Below are 13,136 nucleotides of genomic sequence, written 5' to 3' on the forward strand. Positions count from 1 at the left end.
TTAGACACAAATTAAGTTTTAAAGTATTCCAGCACCCTTACAATTACAGTTTTGCCTCATTTGCTGAGCACCAGAATCTAATCTGGACTACACAGCATGAGTCTGTGAATTTAATGGTTTATCCTGACAATGTTCCAAAATTCTGTATCTCTCCCAGCCACATTTGGACTTCACACAGAGATTTGGGAATGCGGTCTTTTTATAATTTTAATTGGAGTGCTGGAAATGTAATTGGGGTTGATGCCATCTCTTTGCAACATATTTGTTAAGGGCTCTATCACTGAGAAGAGCTATCAAGATTAGATACGTCCTAAACAGCTGTTCATGATAGATTTTGTCTGGAATGGGGACAGATTGGAAGAGATTTTTTTTTTGGTTCTGCATTTTTTTTTCTGTTGACAGTTGAGTTATTTTGACCTTATGGTTTAAATATTTGCATTTTGTACTGTTTCCATCTGTTGACAATCTGAATCTGGAATCTCTCAGTCAGAATGCTTGTTTAATATGCTGCTTTTTTCCCTTCCTCTCCCGAAGGTGCTGACTCACGCTGGCATACAGTTCCACAGGCACCAACAGTTTTCCATACATTTCACAGGTGTGTAATCAAGTAGTCTCTTTTTAAACACACACAGAGCACCTCCCTATTTAAAAAAAACTCACTACAAATTTTATCTGGAAAAAGATTTTGAAATTCGTCCTATAGCTTTCTTTCAGATAACTTTGAAAAAACTTATGAGCAGAAACTGCTGAGTAAAATCTTCCATCAGTACAATTGATTGAACGGTACTGATGCATTCTGGGAAATTAGCTACACTGCAAATGCTCAGGCTGCAAAATCCAAATTCACAGTCACATCTCTAGGTAAAAATGTTGGGGTAAATTTTCAACTTTTCTACCTGAGTGGTAACCTGGTGGAGCAATGGAAATTGAAATCAATGGAATGAGAATTGGAAGTTCTATGGAGAATGGGTGATCTGCTCTGCCAGATTACCACCCTGGTGCCAAAATTGAAAATGACACCCATGAAGTCCAAGCTCAGACTTTTAGGAGAGGCTGAAGCCTCAAGTAAGAACTTTAATACCATTAACAGTCACAAAACAATAACAACTTAACTTAATCAAATGTCCCAAGGCGCTTCACAGGAGTATTAACAAACAAAAGATATAAGTTAATGACTAAATTTAATAATCTTATTGTGAAATATGTAATTTCTTTTTAAAAAAATTTTGTTTAAACCCTTATTTTGAACAAAGCAATTTCAGATGCTGACAAAACAAATGGCAATTAAAAAATGTTTCAGGAAGCATTTCGCAAAATCAGCGGCGGCTGCACTCAGGAAAACTAGGCCTACATGCAGCCCAATAGGCAGTCCTTACCGTAACTAACAAGGTAAGTTTTTAACATATACTTACCCTGATTGTGGAGCTGGGGACCCCACAGTCAAAGAACACAGGCCGCTGCTAGTCACTGCGTCCCCACTGATCACTGCTGCTCCCCCCAATCACCACTGCTCCCCCCACCCCCCTGCTACCTCCCCCCGACCTGGTCTCCCCTATTCTCTGACCCGATCGCACCCCCACCCCACCTTTCCTCACCCGGTCACCCACTTTCCCGGTCGCCTCTCTTCCTCACTTACCTGAGGACTGCTGCGACACCAGCAGCGGCTCAATCTTTAATCTTGCTTCGCCGGTTAACATTTCTGCCCCTAATACTGGTCAGGCACAATTCCTGGAGGTGTTTCAGGAGATTTACCCAAGCTTTCATTTATTATGGGTGAACACTGGGTGAGGACAGGATGAAGCAGGGCTATGATCTCTCCATCCATGAGATTAACTTCAATAGACAGAAAATCGTGGGCATCATTGACTTCAATGGAAAAGAAAATCAGGTGGAGCGTAAAATGAACCATAAAATCTTGGAATGTGGCAACTCCTGCTGAAGTACTATGTAACAGGCAACAACAGATGTCACCAAGAGGTTATTCTTTATGAACAGTGAGTATGCTGTTGGTAAGACATTTGATCATAGGGTGGTGAGCCAGAAGTAGCGGAGTTCAAGCAATGCACTGAAATTACGTAATTAAATTACTGCTAGCTGTGTTGTGGGACCCAATGGTGATCAGGCCTATGGCCACTTTTTCTGGCAGTGGTCTGCTGGTTTTAATAAGGTATACAGTTACTAATACTTAACAGAAGACTTTAAATATTCTCACTCTCATTCCTATTCGATTCTCTGCTTACGCATTTCTTTTTGTCTTATTTGATAATCAGTTCAATACTCTGCTTCGTTAATCCACAAAACCTTCAACGTATTAACAAATTAACAGAGGAGTACACCGCTGACCAAGTATTTCCATTTACCAAAGGCAGAGTTATTTTCTTACCACATTCATTTTCCGGGGAAGTGGTATTGGGTTTCCAGGCACAGCGTAAACATCATTATTTGGTTCAGCAAAGAAAGTTCTTAAAGGTGAAGTAGTGGGCCACGGTGACCTCTGGCTGACCTCTGAAACATTTTGGGATTTTTTAGGTATGGAGTAGATTTGCTCAGGTTTCTTCTGAACCACTAAAAAGTAATGCATCAAAGAGATCACAATCTAATAAAGAAATCATTTACTCACGCAATGCTTTCAACTTTTTAATAGAAGCAACAGATTATTGACTGAAATCTATATTTGGAACCTAAGAGTGGATTACAGATACAAGTACAAGTACCCATTGCAAAGTGCTCTGTAATCTGTCCACACTCCCAAAAACATCTGTGTTAATAATTCCCTCTTTAGGCTGCCCATAAGGTTCAATGTTTAAATGTATGGTTCTGAGCCTCACAAACCAAGTTCAATCCCTCATCTGTGCTGAGTTAGATGATCTTAGCCAGGGTAGCAGAAGGGGTGCTCAATTGGTCTCAGCATCCCTGAACTAAGGAGGGGGAAAAATTCGAGAGCCACAATGCTGACTGATTATTATCCAGTGATCCCTCCTACTGGAAAGGGTGCATTTGGATATTGGGTAAGGACAAGGACAAGATTAGGCTTGATTGCAATACCCCGATAGTTGAATAGTATGTTAACAGTCAGCGTCTATGCTCATACATTAAAAATGACCAGTCAGCTGAGTTACCACAGGGGTTCCGATGCCCTTCTCAGGAGAGGATGGAAAATTCTCTGTCATCCGTGCTACATATCATAGTCCTATTTGAAAGAGAAGCCAAGCAAATTTATTCTATGCCACTTTGTAAGTGTAAAGGAAAGTGTGAAACTCAAGGAACTCTGCCACCATTTCTTTCTTTCTCTCTCTCTTAAAAAATATCTAAGATGCAAGTACTGCAGGATACAAAGACAAATTCCCACGTCATGGAAAATGACCAGTAGCAATCTTGCTCAATGTTTGGACATGGTGCAAAGATACTACCTCAAAGCTAAAAAGTTTACAATGATGTGATGTTGTCCTTACCTGTCTCTGGTAACTCTGGGAGAGAATGAAGACCGGGTGATATTTTTGGAGATCCTATGCTGAAATCCAAATGGGAAAAAGTCATTTAATGGATTAAGGGAAATATTACCCATTTTCTACTACTGTTGTGGATTTTAATAGAAAATAAAAATAACTTTCATCACTTTTGTAAACATACCTACATTGTAAAATGCAATCTATGAAAAAGGTCTGTGGAAAACTACCCAACTGTCAGAATTTTAAAACTAAAGCCCAATCTCCCCCTCCTCTGACTGTCACAAGAAATCAAAACTGGCATTTTGAAATTAAATCCTATGTAAATACACAGACATTGTGGAATAACAAAATTCAGCCTAAGGACAACAGGATTATTAACATGTCGCACATTTTTAAAAGTAAACAATAAAATATTTTAAAAAGACAGTAAAACAAGGGAAAATTTAGTGAGTATCTAACCTTGACCTTGGTGAAGAGCTATCCGCTATGATAGCAGGTGGACTAGATGGTGGAGTAGAATCTAAACATTAGAAAATAACAGAGAACATTAGTACATGAAGAAATCTACAGTTTAAACCTTCACATTGATAATATATGCATCAATGATTTCTTTAAAACATTTCTACTGCCAACTCTTTTCACATACAGTCCTCACTGCTTACAGCGGGCACGTTCGTGAGATTGCCAGCTGCCTGCTATACGCGATGTGCGGTATAACAGCCAACGTGTGCTAAAGCAAGTTGCTCTCATTGGGAGTACTGTATTTATCTCTCAGTTGCCCTCACTGGGGGTATTCATCTCAGGCAACTGCCCAGGAGAATTTCTGAATGTGGCGCCTTCTTGAAAGTGTTTTCAAAGAGACGCATTGTAAACAATGAGTTTTGGCTCGTGTCGGAAGGGAGAGTTTGCGGCTCCGATCCGGGCAAACCGGGCAGGTCAGGGACAGGTAAAAAAATCTCAGAGAGAAAACCCGCCGGCTCCCAGCAACTTCCTGGCCACAGGAATCTGTAGTGCTGATGTCAATCATTGGCTTACTTTCCAAAAAACATTGGCCTACGAAAATACGAACAATGACGGACAGGAAAAGACCCTCTGGTCCATCCAGCCTACCCCACACAGCCTCCAGCCATTCCTGCCAGAAATAATCGGAGCACTAAAGACTCAATAACCGGCAACTTTGAAATTGACGTTAATGTAAAAGGTTAATGGTTTTCACTTTTTGGCTGACATAAGCGACTGCCGTTTTAAACGCGGACGTTTTAAGTGGTGGGGACCGTATTCCACAAAGCTCCCAAATGTAGCGCTACAATGTGGTAGGGATTTGCTCCTGTGATTTCCCACAAGGCAAATTAACAATCACAGCCAGATACTGTGGCAAGCCTTTGAAAAAGCTGTCTGCCTGAATTAAGGAAAATAATTAGCAAGTTCCCACCCCCCAGGGTGGAAGTGCAGGATTCGTGAAGTTACCCTTATAGGCCGACAGGAAGGCTTTCCTAGACCACTAACTATAGCAGAGATTAGGTCAAATGCAGTCCTCATCATTGAACAAGTTCACATATAACTGAAAGGACTTTTAAGGTTTTTTTTTGGAAGGTGCAGTTCTTACATTGCTATTCAAAGCACTATGAGTTACTGACTATTATAGAAATTGTCACATGCAGTGCCCTTTAAAAAGGATCATAACTACATGGAGGTGTATTTGACTGGGATAATACCAAAACAAATAGAAACCTTTTTTATATAAAAAAGGGAACTCTGGTATAGAATTTAAAATTACATTTTAAGAACATTTAAATAAAATCTGGATTCTTATGATTCCAAAACATTAACCTATATTTTTTCTTTTATAGGCAGACTGACCTGTTGTGCAATTCCAGGGTTTTCTGTTTTTTATTTCATATTTCCAGCATTCTTTTTACCATTAATTAGGTCTTTTTAGGTCTAGGTTTCTTACATGATTCCTTGTTCCAATATTTTGGGGGACCGGAGGATAGAGCATCAGTTTCTGACATTATGGGCTCGATTTTCGGACGTCTGAGTCGGCGGGTTCGTGGTGGGGGGGCTCTGAAAATCGGGGATTCCCGGGGCGTGTCCGGAGCCTGGCTCCAACCCGCTCACTTCCGGGTTCCCCAGTGACGCGCTTAGATGTGCGCGCAGCCCCCGCATGCGGGACTCATGCCGGCAATTAAAGCCGGCGGTACCCCACTTAAACCAATTAAGTGGATAGTTCAGGTCGTTTGCAGACCTGATTTGTAGGATATTTTAGGAGGGGTGGGATTTTCAACTCAACTGAGACTGTTTCCCGTACTGGGGGAAACACTCCCAGTTGAAATGGATGTGTTGCAGACACCAGCCTGTAGCAGCTGCAAAGGTCCATTTGACAGGTTGAGGGGGAGACCCTCACTCATTGCAGGAGGCCACTCTGTCACTTTGGACAAAGTTTGGCCTCCACCACCCTCCTCCGAATAATAAAATTTACAAACTTGCACACTTACCCCGGTGTGCAGACACATTTACCTTCCTTGCGGACCCGCTCAAACGTACATCTTCCGGATGATAGGCTGCCATAGCTGCAGTCATGACCTCCTCGGACCTCCTCATGACGAACAGCATCACCAGCCTCGCCGTCCACCTCTGACACGTGGAGCTCCACAACACAGTGCTGTGACACATCCACCTGCACAGCAGGAGGGAGGGCAACCGCAGAGAGAGATGCGTCGCAGAAGGCACTACCCTCGCCACAGGGTCTACAGACCGAGGCTCAGCTTCCTGGACCTCTCTGAGCAGCAGTGCACACGGAGGCTCAGAGTCACTCGACATGTCGTCATGGACATCTGCAGCTTCCTTCATGCCGAGCTGCTCCTGGCAGTGACACAATAGGTGGCATCAGGTGTGGGTCTTCATGGTGATCCTCAGGAAAGGGCATTATTGCACAAACCAGACAAGATTTGCAAAGACGTGGCAGTAGTGGTGACAATATAATATGTAATGTGAGTTGATCAGAAATCAAATATAAGTTAAAAACCACGACAATCCCTCAAACGCCTTTGTGCATCCCCTTCATGCTCAAATGCTCACGACACGTTTGCCTTACGCTTCCTGCTTCACATATGTGATGCATGCCCTGTGGCTGCAGCACAGGTAGTGGCAGGTTGGGTGAGGCTGACCGTGAAAGAGATGCATGAGAGGGTGAGTATGAGTTAGAGCCATGAGATTGAATGAGGATTGGGTTGAGTGGTAGTGGTGGGATGAGTACTGGCGAGGTGAGTAAGGTAAGATGAGGATGAGCTTTGAGTAGGTGTGAGGAGTGATGTGATAGAGTAGTGTTGGCAGTGCAGAAGGAGATGTGGGGTGGGGGCGGTGATGTGGCAGACAGAGTGTAGGGGAATGAGTAAGTGTACTCACTTCAGCTGACCTATTTAGGTCATTGAAGTGCCTCCTGCACTGTATGCAGATGCGTGATATGTTGGTGCTGCTGGTGACCTCCTCTGCCACCTCGGGCCAGGCCTTTGTGGTGGCAGATGCAGGCCACTTCCCCCCATCCTCCGGGGAGAAGATCTCTGTCCTACTCCTCCTCACCCCATCCAGTAGGACCTGGAGTGAGGCATCATTAAACTTGGGAGCAACCTTCCCCCTGGGCTGCTCCATGCTGTAATTTTGGCTCCTTTCTGCAGCATCAGTCAGTGGAGGTCTGCCCCTTTAAATAGGGCTACTCCAGCTGACAGCCTATGATGCGGCTGCGCAGTCTGCCCGCTGCGCAGCTTTCCAGCGCGAAACCCAGAAGCCAAGGTAAGTGCCTTCAATTAGGCTGCGATCGCGTGCAGAGCACCCCAAATTCACTGGGCATGTTACCCACGCGCCCAATCGACCCCCCACTGCCAACCCGCCTCCATCCTAATATCGAGCCCTATAAAGTTGTAGTACACAAGTTCTCCAGCATAATTGGGAGGATTGGATTATTTTCAGTAAAGAACAGCACATTTGGTTCACTATTTACTCCCAAGTAAATGAATCTCATTCTAAGTTGCTCAAGATACTGGGGGGCACCTGACCATGGTACAGGAGTGATGCTTCCTCTGAATTTACTCTTTAAATCACTAGTATAAATGAAACTGAGAATCACCTGCTCCTTTCAAAAACGTACCAAATGAGGATTGCTTGCGATTCAGCGGGCTATGAGGTACACCTGGCGTGGGTTCAGATAGGGTCCGTTTATGTTTGGTTACCAGCGGAGGTGGGGGTGGTCGTTTCTTAGTTGATGGACTATCAGAGATAAAGGCTGCAGGTCCAGCAGAAGGAGTGAGGACAGGAGGTGGTGGTGGTGGTGGTGGAGGAGGAGGTGGAACACTTGGGGCTACAAAAACAACAAAGTCCACATAAATTAACTCTGAATAAATATTTTATGTAGCTTAGCAATTTTCTAAAATTGAATTGAATTGCAATTCCATTTACTTGAATTGTATCCCTTTCGCCAGTCTCCATAACTGTGTAAGATTACTGAATATTACACTTTGATAAGAGAAGAGTTATTTGAGATTCAAGTATTCCAAGTAATGATGTAATTACAGGAAAAGGACCAGAAATGCACCTCAGACATACATGAATAGTGAAAAATCAGCTAGCAGTGAGTATATATTACAGGCCCTTTTACATATTTAATAGTCATTGCGTTTCAAAAGTAATTGTATGTCAACACACTATGTAATAGCTAATGGTGATGTTAGTTATCAAATTCAAACCTCTGATGGGGATTCTGGGAGGAAGCGGAGGACCCTCTGACGAAGGAGAGAAAGTCTGAGATTCCATACTTCGTGACTGATTGGTCAATCCACAGAACTGGTCACGTCGGCGCTCTCGTGGTATGTAGGAAGAGTCTCTGCTGATGGCCACTGTATTAGGCTTCTCTAGGCTCAGAGAGGCTGTGTGGGCAGGCTGGTAACAGCTGTATGGCCTAAGAGAGCGTTCTTTCTTAACAGGGCCCAGCTGTTTGAACAGAATAACAGAAATCTTATACAATACTAAGAGCTTTAAAAAAAAATAAAAGTTTGAATGTAATAAAATATTTTAAGTGGGCAGGTAACTATTGTGGGTTTGAGCGACCGGGAGAGGGGTTGCGGTGGGGAGAGGGAGAGAAAGACCTGCGCTCAACATTTCAGTAAAGCAAATGTTAAGCAAATGTGCACTACTAACATCAGTCAAAGGTACATTACTGTGTCCTGTTTCTACTAGGCACACTATATAATGGATCTATATACATCCAACTGGAAGTAGTTATTTCCATTTGTGGTCGATTTTGACTTTGTGTGATAGTGTAAAACAGGCTGCCGATTCGCTATCACCTGTTTTACACTAGCACACAAAGTCAAAATCTACCCCAGTATCTTTAAACGGCAGGAATTTTAACTTTTAAAATATTTTATAGCGGACGTAGGGGTAGTTTTTTGCATTTCATAATAAACTCTACAGCTAGCAGATGGAGGAGACTTTCATCTGATCAGTCTGGGCTAGATTTGAATCAAGATTCCTGGGACATTGGGACCGGTTCTGGGGAAGGTGGAACCTGTACAAGCGGGACGGGTTACACCCGAGCAGGACCAGGACCAATGTCCTCGCGGGGGTGTTTGCTAGTGCTGTTGGGGAAGGTTTAAACTAGAGTGGCAGGGGGATGGGAACCTGAGCGGGGAGTCAGAAGGGAATAAAGTTGAGAGCAGCAAAAGAGGGGAAGACCCAGGGGAAATTTACAATACAAATAGTACAAACAGTTGTTCAAGAACAAGTGAAAGGGAAAAGCGTAGAGCAGTGGAAAGAAAGTGTACTTTAGGCACGACAGATAAAATAAAAACAAAAAGGCGTAAGGCGATTAACCCAGCATCAAAGCTAAAGGTCAGGCTAGGGTTTGTGGCCCAACTAAGAGTTCTATATACAAATGCACGGAGTATAAGGAATAAATTAAATGAACTACTGGTTCAAATTCAAATTGGAGGGTATGACATGATAGCTATTACTGAGACTTGGCTGCAGGATGGTCAGGATTGGGAACTAAACATACCAGGTTATAAGGTCTACAGGAGAGATAGGGAAAATGGAAGAGGGGGAGGAGTAGCCTTAATGATTAGAGATGAAATCACTTCAATGATAAAGGGGGATATAACGAGAGGTAAGCAGCCAACAGAGACCTTATGGGTTGAATTGAGAAATAGGAAAGGATCTAAGACTATAGTGGGAGTTGTATATAGGAGCCCTGGCAGCAGCTCTGAAGTGCTAGATTGTATAAATGCAGAGATTAGACAAGCGTGTAAGAAAGGCATAGTGGTCTTAATGGGGGACTTTAACCTTCACATAGATTGGGAAAAGCAGACTAGCAACTGTCAGAAAGGTAGTGAATTTCTTGAGTGTGTCCGGGATAGTTTTCTACAGCAGTATGTCCTAGAGGCAACAAGGGGGCAAGCCATACTAGATTTAGTAATGAGTAATGAACCAGATTTAGTAAATGGCTTAACTGTGGGTGAACATCTATCCAATAGTGATCATAACATGATCGAGTTCAATGTAGTGTTTGAAAGGGAAAAAAGTGAATCAGCTGCTAAGATTCTAGACTTGGGCAAGGCCGATTTCAATGGGATGAGACAGAGACTGTCCACAGTAAACTGGGCAAATCTGTTAATGGGTAAAACGACTGATGATCAGTGGGAAATGTTTAAAGAAACATTTAACATGATACAGAATCGGTTTATACCCCTGAGGGGCAAGAACTCTACTTGCCAAAAAAAACAGCCATGGACAACTAAAGAGGTAAGGGACAGTATAAGACATAAGGAAAGGGCATACAAAAAGGCAAAAAATGGCACAGATCCTGACGAATGGGAAAGATACAAAGATCAACAAAGGGTCACAAAACAGATAGTAAGGGCTACAAAAAGAGAGTATGAAAAGAAACTTGCAAGGGATATCAAAACCAATACGAAGAACTTTTATAGTTATATTAGGAAAAAGAGGGTGGTCAGGAGCAGTGGTGGCCCCTTAAAAACTGAAAGTGGGGATATTGTCATTGACAATGGGGAAATGGCGGACATGTTGAACAATTACTTTGCGTCAGTATTTACAGTAGAAAAAGAGGATAGCATGCCGGAAATCCCAAGAAAACTAATATTGAATCGGGGACAGGGACTCGATAAAATTAACATAAATAAAGCAACAGTAATGAAGAAAATAATAGCACTAAAGAGTGACAAATCCCCAGGACCAGATGGTTTCCATCCCAGGGTTTTAAAGGAAGTAGGTGAGCACATTGCGGATGCCCTAACTATAATCTTTCAAAGTTCTCTAGATTCAGGAACTGTCCCTCTAGATTGGAAAATTGCACATATTCACTCCGCTTTTTAAGAAAGGAGAGAGAGGGAAACCGGGGAATTATAGACCAGTTAGCCTAACATCTGTTGTGGGGAAAATGCTGGAATCTATAATTAAGGATAGGGTGACTGAACACCTCGAGAATTTTCAGATAATCAGAGAGAGCCAGCATGGATTTGTGAAAGGTAGGTCGTGCCTGACAAACTTGATTGAATTTTTTGAAGAGGTGACTAAAGTAGTGGACAGGGGAATGTCAATGGATGTTATTTATATGGACTTCCAGAAGGCAGGTGATAAGGTCCCACATAAGAGACTGTTAGCTAAGTTAGAAGCCCATGGAATCGAGGGAAAAGTACGGACTTGGTTAGGAAGTTGGCTGAGCGAAAGGCGACAGAGAGTAGGGATAATGGGTAGGTATTCACATTGGCAGGATGTGACTAGTGGAGTCCCGCAGGGATCTGTCTTGGGGCCTCAATTATTCACAATATTTATTAACGACTTAGCTGAAGGCATAGAAAGTCTCATATCTAAGTTTGCCGATGACACAAAGATTGGTGGCATTGTAAGCAGTGTGGATGAAAACATAAAATTACAACGCGATATTGATAGATTAGGTGAATGGGCAAAACTGTGGCAAATGGAATTCAACGTAGACAAATGTGAGGTCATCCACTTTGGATCAAAAAGGATAGAACAGGGTACTTTCTAAATGGTAAAAAGTTAAAAACAGTGGATGTCCAAAGGGACTTAGGGGTTCAGATACAGAGGTCATTGAAGTGTCATGAACAGGTGCAGAAAATAATCAAGAAGGCAAATGGAATGTTGGCCTTTATATCTAGAGGACTAGAGTACAAGAGGGCAGGAGTTATGCTGCAGCTATACAAAACCCTGGTTAGACCGCACCTGGAGTACTGTGAGCAGTTCTGGGCACCGCAACTTTGGAAGGACATATTGGCCTTGGAGGGAGTGCAGTGTAGGTTTACTAGAATGATACCCGGACTTCAAGGGTTAAGTTACGAGGAGAGATTACACAAATTGGGGTTGTATTCTCTGGAGTTTAGAAGGTTAAGGGGTGATCTGATCGAAGTTTATAAGTTATTAAGGGGAACAGATAGGGTGGATAGAGAGAAATTATTTCCGCTGGTTGGGGATTTTAGGAGTACGGGGCACAGTCTAAAAATTAGAGCCAGACCTTTCAGGAGCGAGATTAGAAAACATTTCCAAACACAAAGGGTTGTAGAAGTTTGGAACTCTCTTGCGCAAATGGCAATTGATACTAGCTCAATTGCTAAATTTAAATCTGAGATAGATATCTTTTTGGCAACCAAAGGTATTAAGGGATATGGGCCAAAGGCAGGTATATGGAGTTAGATCACAGATCAGCCATGATCTTATCAAATGTCGGAGCAGGCAGGAGGGGCTGAATGGCCTACTCCTGTTCCTATGTTCCTATAAGAGGGCCGAATTTAACTCAGGGTGGGAAACGGAGGTGCGGGGCCCAAAGAGAGATGCAAACCACTGCCCCCCCCCCCCCGCGAAGCGTGAAGCCAGGGAAATTTTAATTTCCAGCCTCATTTGCATGCCCCGACTGACTCCTGCCAAAGCCGTTGGGAATGATGTCACCGTCGGCGGGCAGAAGTCAAAATCGGTGAGGGGTCAGGCCGTCGCCTGGGGCCCATGGAAACGGACCCTGGCAAGGTAAGTACTGACTGGTGTGGTTGGCAAGTCCGTGATTGGGTGAAAGCTCGGGGCAGGGGAGGCCCAAGGTATCCTTGTGTGACCAGGAGGAGCAAGAGTGCTCCTCCTCGCTGACAAGAAACCTTTAAATTTTTTAAAAGATCACTTACCTGGGCCTGGATCCTTACTGTTACCAGCTTTTATGGCAGGCCAGAGACTGTGTGGGTCATAGTTGGTCCCGCTGTTAAAACGGCATACGTGAATTATCTTCACTTAAACTAAAAGCTAATGACGTTAAAATAATTATTTGCAGATAGAATTGGCGGACAGGTGACCTCATATCTCCAAGCTACCAGCCAGATGTGTGGGAGGGGGAGGGGGGGGTTTAAAAGAAATTATAACGTCATAGGGACAAGACACTGCCATTTAAATGAGGTCCCGCTCTCTGGGTGGGCAGTCATCCTGTGTCTGAATTCAGGCAAGTTAAAATGGTCTGGGGAGAGAATGCGTGGGCGGTGGTGGCGGGGGGAAGTGGGGTTAAAATTAGCCCTTAGGTTTCAGAGATGAAAGACGCAGGCTTATCCACTGTATCATCCAGTTCCCTAAAAGTGGATTTTGATTCCAATTTTTGACCCATTGTTGACCAATTTGAATTCACAA

General features: G+C 43.3%; 1 protein-coding gene across 1 annotated transcript in view; it reads right to left on the bottom strand.

Annotated features, from left to right (window-relative positions):
• unm_sa1614 (un-named sa1614) overlaps window positions 1-13,136 on the bottom strand; it is a 214,571-nt gene that overhangs the window by 14,689 nt on the left and 186,746 nt on the right. Inside the window, exons 22-26 of the mRNA XM_068000226.1 lie at window positions 8,189-8,432; window positions 7,594-7,803; window positions 3,909-3,969; window positions 3,453-3,511; window positions 2,384-2,565 (exon numbers count right to left, since the gene is read on the bottom strand). Of these exons, the coding sequence (XP_067856327.1) occupies window positions 2,384-2,565; window positions 3,453-3,511; window positions 3,909-3,969; window positions 7,594-7,803; window positions 8,189-8,432 (756 nt within the window). The remainder of the gene's footprint in view (window positions 1-2,383; window positions 2,566-3,452; window positions 3,512-3,908; window positions 3,970-7,593; window positions 7,804-8,188; window positions 8,433-13,136) is intronic.

The sequence above is a fragment of the Heptranchias perlo genome, chromosome 19 (assembly GCF_035084215.1).
Source record: "Heptranchias perlo isolate sHepPer1 chromosome 19, sHepPer1.hap1, whole genome shotgun sequence".
NCBI classification, from domain to species: Eukaryota; Metazoa; Chordata; class Chondrichthyes; order Hexanchiformes; family Hexanchidae; genus Heptranchias; species Heptranchias perlo.